The sequence below is a fragment of the Panthera leo genome, chromosome B1, assembly GCF_018350215.1.
Source record: "Panthera leo isolate Ple1 chromosome B1, P.leo_Ple1_pat1.1, whole genome shotgun sequence".
NCBI lineage: Eukaryota > Metazoa > Chordata > Mammalia > Carnivora > Felidae > Panthera > Panthera leo.
In genome coordinates, this window is record NC_056682.1 from 194,719,416 (window position 1) to 194,728,364 (window position 8,949).

At 43.3% G+C, this 8,949-nt stretch overlaps 1 protein-coding gene across 1 annotated transcript; it reads left to right on the forward strand.

The window, feature by feature from the left end:
* The first annotated feature begins 7,076 nt into the window (after nucleotides 1-7,076).
* Nucleotides 7,077-8,623, forward strand: LOC122218538. Its single transcript, XM_042936735.1, has 2 exons — nucleotides 7,077-7,430; nucleotides 8,301-8,623. Exons 1-2 carry the CDS (start codon nucleotides 7,091-7,093, stop codon nucleotides 8,621-8,623), a joined length of 663 nt encoding a protein of 220 aa, XP_042792669.1. The 5' UTR covers nucleotides 7,077-7,090.
* Nucleotides 8,624-8,949: the final 326 nt, after the last annotated feature.

Here is an 8,949-nt window from a genome sequence, read left to right on the forward strand (position 1 = left end):
ATTCGAGGAATTTGAGCATCAAACTTCTTGGCAAATTGCTTGACTTTTTGAGTCTCTCTTCCCTTGTCTATAAAATCAGGGTCTTCGCACTGATGGCTAAGCTCCCTTCTATTTCAAACACACACTCAGCTCTATGGTTCAGTTGTATTTTTAGCCCAGTATTAAGAGGTTAAGGCAGAAACACCACACCCTTCCCTCCCTACTGACTCTGGCCTGCCAAAGTGTCCAGCAAGCATTTTCCTTTTTTGCAGACTTGGGAGGATCCAGAAGGCTGCTGAACCACAATATCAAACTCCGGTCAGATAATCCCCCACTGGGTTTTTAAATCAACATGGAATGGTTCTGACCCAGTGTGAGGGCGGCTGAAATGGACAATCCAAGGGTGGCTATGGCAGGTAGCCCAAGGAGCACTCTAGATAATCAAAATGAACCAAGTTATAACTTTCATCAAGGTATCAAAAATAAATCTAAGCCATGGGTTGTTTCTGGAAGAACACCATCCAACCCTAATCTTATTCATCCCCAAAGTCCAATGTTCTTCCCTCCCTGGCTTGGCAGCTTGCCACAGGGGGAGGTGAGCTGCCTTGGGTTATAAGCTGTCAGACTCTGCATTTAAATATTACTCGCCCAGCTCAGTTCAAGGTACAGGTCAGCTCATAGTGTTAAGTTAAGTACACTGGGAAATACATTATCTTTCGGGTCACAAGGGTACAATTCAGTGAACAGCAACAGGCTTTCCTGGTTGATAGATGATTCCACAAGAGGTTATAGCTCACCTGCCCTAGAAATAATAGCAATAATCCTCTGCATTCATATTCTGCTCTGGAGTCTGTGAAGGATTTTCACATCTATTATCAAACAAGATATTCTCAGTAGAGTCAACGTGGCCTGGGAAGGGGCAGGGGTGTAAACGTAGACCAGAGGACTTGTTTTCCGCTGTCCGTGCTGTGTGGCCTTGGGTAGTCACTTCACCTCTCAGAGCCGAGATTCACTAGCTATAATCAGGAAATGCCGATAACGTCTGCCTTCCAGGGGAATCAAAGAGATCAAATGAGGTGCTGTTCGTGCATACATTTTTTATTCAAATGTCACAGAAAAGAACCTATCAGACATGCCCTATAGAAGCAAAATGTACAATTATGAAAATAAGCCCCAATTTACCTCTAAAGCCTTGAAAACACAGTAGAGCTAACATAGTTTTTTTTGTTTTTTTTTTAATTTTTTTTTATGATGGATCCTTAATTTTATTTTTGTTTTATTTTGTTTTCATTTTTTTTTATTTTTCAATATATGAAATTTATTGTCAAATTGGTTTCCATACAACACCCAGTGCTCATCCCAAAAGGTGCCCTCCCTCAATACCCATCACCCACCCTCCCCTCCCTCCCACCCCCCATCAACCCTCAGTTTGTTCTCAACATAGTTTTAAAATGGTCCTTTTTATTTTTTTCTTTCGGTTGGCATTCATTCATTGGGTACCTTTATACAATAGCTATAAAGCTTAATCACTGCCTTCCAGGAACTTGGAAAATTAAGATATACATAGATATAGATATAGCTACAGTTGTGGCTTTAGGTAAAGACTAGAAATGGAGAAGAAAGGTCACTCTCACAAAGCTAGTTATCAATGACCGCAACCCATACGATGCCATTAAAAGACTCCCAAGGAACAAGATTGCACTGGACCATAGTAATGACATAAAGGAGATACCAATTGTCAATGTCGTACAACGTGGCAGCTGCTATACATATCTTCTCTTTAATTCTGACCACCACCCGACAAGGTATCGTCATCATCATCATCAACATCAAGGACATCCCCAGCCGAGGGAAGGAATAACTAGCTCAGGAAGGTTAAGTAATGTGTGTGAATCTGGTTGAGCATCAGAGCGTGGGTGTCTTGACCCAAATCCTATGTCTCTTGCCCTGCACTGCAGATTTTCTTCTCAGAAATCAGAGAATGTGGGACCCCTGAAATCAATTGTTTTGCTGGACCCTAAAAGACCAAGAGAGGGAGAGCGTATGAGGAAAGCCATTACAGAAGGAGGTCACAGCATGAACCAACTATGAATGTGTACTTTTGGAGATAGTGAGGAGTCCAGTCTGGCCAGTCCATTTGGCAGGGGCCGGATCATTACCAGAATTGCTCGTACAACTTGAATTCCAGCTTCTAAAGACCAAGTGCCTTTAGGATCCTTCTGCAGATGACTTCTTAAGATCCGCTCCTCAAAGAACACCCAGCTCCCTGCCTCTACAGCCCTATCTGTCACTTCAGGCACTCTGTTGCTTCATATCGCCCCTTCCTTCTCCAGACTAAGCCCCAACACAGATTCCAGATTTAGAAAAAGGACGTGATTATTCATCAGATGGTGAAGGAAACCATGTTACGGCATACCAGCACTCTGACTTGGCTTGGTTTGGTCTGATTTCCAACTCTACCTCTAGGGTAGAAGTGGCAAGTTCAAATGCCAATGTTGGCAGACCCTTGTGATCTCCCACCAAAAAAAAAAAAATGTTAAGGAGACCACCGTGCTTCCAGGCTAGCACTGACTGAGAACCAGCAGATTTTTCATTTTAAGTTTTTGATGTTGACTTTGATGCCCTGGGGATTATTACATTTGCAACATCCATATGTGATTGCAAAATACAATTCTGGAAAATTCAACTGAAATGGACAAATAAGGATAAAGCTTGATAGGAGGATACAAAGGCTCTAACAAATAGCAAATACAGGCACACTTACACCTCCTTTTTTTCTTAAAAAGAAATGCACTATCAATAAGCAGGGTCAATGACATCTGCTTGTATCACTGAAGTACCCCCACTGGAAACAGGTGACATTTATTTTTCCCAATTTAATGGAAGTATTCCAGGAGCTCAGAGAATCAAATGAAGATTTGACTACTCAAGCTTCAGACAATACATGAACCAGGGACCTCGGAGCATTCTTCATTCGTTCATTCCACAAATATTGTTGAGCACCTGCTTTCCATGGAATTGCTCTCAGTGCTAAAAGCGTTGTGGAGATGGAATCTAAATGTGATTGCAAAAGCTAATGAACACGTGTTCCAGACACAGATGCTAAATGTTCAAATTCCAGTGCCTGCTTTCCATGTAAGGTTTTGCTCAGGTTTCAGTTCCTGGGAAAGAGCCCAAATAACCTAGCTTGCATCAGGAATCCACCTCCTTGGTCAGTGTTGAAGGGGTGGAGGAGGGGTTTTTGAAGAGCCCTGATGAACAGCTTCCCCATGAGCATGTCCACAAACCATGAAAAAAAAAAAATCTCACCCAAAAGAAAATACTGGTGCTTTCACAAGAAGGGGATGCTAAGAAGGAAAATGAAAAACTGTCTAATCTTCTGCTTCACAGGACAGAATGAGATCATGAATACGAAGACATTGTCACAGACCCTGGCGAAAATAAGTATATGCTGGGTAAACAAATGACAACAGGAAAGGTAATTTTAAAATTCCATCTTCGATATGACTAGACATCAGAACATGGGAAGTAATTATGCAGGTTTTTAAAATACAAACAAACATAGTCAATGTGTTGGAAGTAAGATATCAGATTTAAATAAATTATGAAATTTGGTAGAGCATTACTAAAAGTGTTTTAAATGAGGAAGTGTTAGTCCAACTTTCCCTGTGCTTGTCAGACTTCACCTCAATTTCATTGAACACTTAATTAAACACATGCTATTTTCCAAATCCTTGGAGAAATATACAGATTTTAAGAGAGATCTCAGCACACAATATCCTACAGAAGAAACAATAAATTACAAACAGATCTGATAACTATGACATAAGTGAAGTGTTTAAATGGATGAGGCATCTGACCTAACTCATAGCATCATGCCCATCAAATTGTATACAACTCTAGTTGGGGCAGAGCCCTCTTCCAGCAAAGGAGAGAGTTTCTGGTGACTATCTTGTGATGTCTGGAAGAGGAGTCTTTGAGACCAGGGTAGAACAGTGACTCAGGCATGGCTACTTTTGCCATTAGCTAGAACATCAACTGTGCTGTATCTTTCACAGAAGAGCCCCAATGTATGTTGTCTTTGAAAAGGCAAGAAGAGGGGCGCCTGGGTGGTTCGGTCAGTTAGGTGTCTAACTTCAGCTCAGGTCAGGATCTCGCGGTTCATGAGCTTGGGCCCCGCATCGGGCTCTGTGCTGACAGCTCAGAGCCTGGAGCCTGCCTCGGATTCTGTGTCTCCCTCGCTCTCTGCCCCTTCCCTACTCACGCTCTCTCTCTCTCTCTGTCTCTCAAAAAAAATTTTTTTTAAAAAGGAAAGGCAAAAAGAAAAACTCTTGCCTAGAATCTCCATTGCTCTCCAAGAACACAGGAGTGAGTTTCCTTCAAAGCTGGAGACAGAGAAGAGAAAATTCCAAGGACAAATGTGGGCAAAACACTTTTCCGTGTCTCTCCATGTGACTGGGGCTTTCTCACAACATGGCAGCCAGGTTCAAGGGCAAGAATACCAAAAGACAGCCATTGCAATTTGTGATCTAGTATTGGAGGGCATGGAGTGCCACTGCTTTCACACTCTGTTTGTTAGAATGGCATCGCACAGACCAGCCCATGTTCAAGGAAAGAGTAATCAGACCCCACATTCCAATGAGAGAACTACCAACAACTTTTCAGATCTGTTTTTAAAACCACCACAGTCCATACTCTAGTGGCACATGTTTAGATTCCTTTCCATGAAAATTACCTTCATCCTCTCCTGAGACATCTCCTTCCTCCAAGTTTTGTTATTAAATCAGGCTCGAGCTGATCTAATCACCAAATTCCATAAAGTAGGAATGACCCTTTCTCCAACTACATCAAGAAGAATCATGTTAAGTATATGTGTATATACACAAACATACAATACACACACACACACACACAATTATGATGCCTTTTTCAAAACGCAGAGTGTTAAATATACATAAAACATCTCCATTTGTTCAGTTTTAATGTCCTCTCCCAGGTAATTAATTTCATGGAAATTTACAATCCACGTTCTCCTGGTAACACCCCTCCCCACACACACTACACTCCTCACACTCTTGGGAATACTGGACAAACACTCTCACCAAGGAATTACATCAAGAAGTTAAATTAACATTAAACATTGTATGACACATGCATCAAACAAGAAGTGTTGTTTTTAGACACTGAGATTTTCTGGACAACCTCCAAGTGCTAATATGTTTAACCTCAACCATCGATTCCTTGTTCTGAGATGGCATTTAAGACATTCAGATATGTCTCCTTCTGAATTCACCCTCCTGGCAGTTCTGGGAGGCTGTATTTCGCTGAATTTGGCCATTAGCCAGGAAAATGTCTCCTATGAGACAAAGATGGCTGTTATTTCCCCAGTATCTATTCTCCCCTTTACCTTAATAATAAAGATTTTAGCTGGGCACATGGCCATGTAGCTAAAGAGTTTACTTCCCAATTTCCCTTGAAGCTAGGGGTACATATGTAATTGTATTCTGGTCAATAGTATGTGAGTGGACATGCCAAGTTGTTACTTCTGGGTCAGACCCTTAACATACAGTAAGCATATACTTCCTTTCTCCTCTCTACCTCCTGGTTTTTAGAATGTGAATGTGACAGTGAGAGCCACAGCAGCCATTTTAAACCACGAGGTAGAAGCAACGTGTTGAGGATGGCAAAGGAATAAGAAAGTCCGTATCAGCTTGACTTGATATGGTTGACTGCTTATACTCAGAGTTACTTTGAGGAGGAAGAGCTTTTCTCTGGCCTGATTGTGTTATAGGGGGAAAAGGGAATGTTAACTAATAGACTCTCAGATCCAGGCTTGCAGTCATCTCTCAGATATGCCCAGCATTGGCCCTACCTCCATTCCTTCACTATCTCTTATTCTCTAAGAAGTCGTGGGCCATCCAGTGTCTGCTTCCTATAGCCAGTAGCTTCTGTCTACTCGACTTGACCCACATTTGCCACCAGACCTCTCTCCGATTCCCCCACAGGCAAGAAGTTTAACAACCTTTGTCCGCTAACCCTTTGCTTCCAGTCTTCCCATGTCTAATGGATCCTCCAAAGTGTTGTTGACAGGAGTACGAGTGCAAATACTTCCAACTGGAAGGTTGCAGGCAATGAACAATCGGAATCAATACTACCCATAAGCAACCACGTGAGCCGCTGTCCTAAGGAGCAGCACAGACATCTGGCTTCTATCTGATGATTCCTGTCTCCTGGCCTGCTCAGTCCTGCAACACCCATCCCACTCCACAGCATAACACTAGAGTGGAGACTGGCTGCACACACACACACACACACACACACACACACACACACACAAATTACAATTAGAAGATGGAGGTCATCCTTCATCAAAAATCAAAAAGTGTGTGACCTTAAAATGGATGACAAGCCGGAATATCCCTTCTTGGCTTTCACCTATACCTATGGGGTCCCAGATGCATTTTAGCATGTGTGTATATACTCAGACTTGCTACAGACCGCTAACTACAGCTCTTGCACTCCTGGTTTTAAATTGTGACTGGCACAGCCAGAAACCAGACATGGTGGACACAAGCAATCCTTCAATTAGCCAAACATTTCAACATTGAAATGGGAACTGCTGTGTCTGCACAAATGAGGCACATTGGTATTCTGGACGGTTACTGTCACAACAAAACAAAGAGACCAGTATCATAAGGAACGGATATTTCAGCCTCAATGACATGAGAGCTGTTTCGAGTGCCTCGGTTTAATGCAACTAAATATTCACTGAGTGTTTATCCTGTGCCAGGTGCTGACTGCACCAGGGGTTGAGGAGACAAAGGCGATGAAGACAAGGTCCCAACTCAAATGAACAAATTGACAAACAAAAAGCCTGCAAGTGTCTGTAAGTACCATAATAGGAAATGTCTAGAAGAGTGTTATGAGAACATAAATGAGGCAGGAACCACCTCTGTCTGGCATCAGGCTGCCTAGAAGTGTTCAGAAAGGTCACACGAGTCAGGTCATAAAGAATGAATTGATGCTCACCAGGCAGACAAAGAAGGGAGGGGACGCCAGGCAGAGGCAAGGGCTTTGCAGGCAGGAAGAGGCACAGCCTCTGGGGCAGGTGATGAGGCTGCAAGATGTCATTCTCAAATACTGGTGCAGGTTAGAACCCCCGAGAAGCTTATGGGAACCGTGCCAGGATCCACCAAGAATATTAAATCAGCATGTCCAGGGATGGATCTGGGCACCAGGACTTTGTCAAAACTCCCCAGGGGATGCTACTGTGCAACCAAGGTTAACAACCACTGCCCTGGTCAAGACCAAGAAGGTCTCCAATGTCACCCTGAAGAACTATACTTCCGTCCAGGTCATGGGAATCCTAGGCAGTCCTGTCTTCAGCTCCCGAAGACTTTCAGTGACAAACACCTGTGTGAGGTCCTGTACCATAGGGCTGGGGGCAGCAGGTGAATAGCCATTTATTTCTTAGAAGAAAAAAATACAGGTATCTCAGTTACAGGCAGAACCAAATTCCACTAGAGGGGACAGATGCTCCAGCCCAGTCCTGTGAGCCTGTCCTACTTCTATCAGAGAAGAGCACACGCACCTTAGATTTACCTGTAATGTACACGTCTTTCCTGTAGCTTAGTCAGTTTCTCCTCTTCACCTAAGTCTACACTTCTGAGCAAGTTCCTATGATTTGAGAAGTCATAGATGGAAGGGTGTTAGTTAGCCTGCAGACGAGCTCAGGTCCAAGGAGACAAGAAGCGACGTGCCTCCCCAAAGGTCCCAAATTCCCATAGTCGGCAGCTCTCGCTAGCATACCTCACTGCTGGGCTCAGTGTGCTGGAACAATCTAGGAGACACGGCTTTCTCTCTGCTGATCTACAGCTTTTTCAAAAATACCCTAAATAATGTAACAGCAGCTCACAACACACACACACACACACACACACACACGCATGCACACACACACGCACTTTTTTAGATATGCTTAGGACACTGCTGTCACTAGGCATATTCAACACATGGCATCAACAGCTTGGAGGAGGTGTTTCAAATACACCAGACTCCCTTGCAGATGTTTTGAAAACTGCTGGGTTCCAAAATTTAAAAGCAGCAGAATTTTCTTTTTTGTTGTATGTTTCATGGAACTCCGAAATCTCTAGTCCTCGAGGCTGAAGGCCTGTATAGCTCAGTGGTAGGACTTCGCTGATCTGACCAATTTCTACTGAGCACCTACCATGTGCCAGTAGAATTATAGGCACTTAGGAAGAAAATCAATGAGCAAACACGTTTTCAAAATTCCTACCTCTGTGCAACTTACATTCTTGCAGACCCTGAGAGAATGTCAACTTTGGGAAGTTATGAACTGAGCACAAATCACGTATCTGCTGTGACACCCTGGGTACCTGACCAAACCGATGCGAGCCTGTTTCATCGTTTTGAAATGGAGCTAATAATACCCACCTCCTGGGATTATTGTGAAAATAAATTCCACAACCACAGCAAAGCAGCGAGAACAATTCGGGCTTATAGAGGCTGCTGGATGCATTTGGGTCCTCTTGTCCTTCTATCATTTACATCTAAGACCCCATGCTATCTCAGATACAAAACCAAGGATGAGAAGGCACAATTCGATAGATACGAGATTAATTAGAGACACTAAGTGCTCATCACTACAAACTCAGAAATAAAGTCTCACTCTAGCGTTTCCACCAGGATACGTGCTGCTTCACCTTCCCTTTTACAAACTTAAAGAAGGCAGTGCAGGGTAAGAGAAATACTACGGGCCACGGTCAGGAGACTAGATTTTGATTCAAGCTCCTCCAACAACGGCTATGTGTCTTTGGGCAACTCACTTTCCCTCTCGGAGTCTCCACCCCTGGAGCTGCACAGTGAGGGGCTCTACCGTATCAGTGTTCTCAATCCAGCCTCCATAGCAGAATCCCCTGAGGAGCTCTTACCACATATTAATGTCCAGAA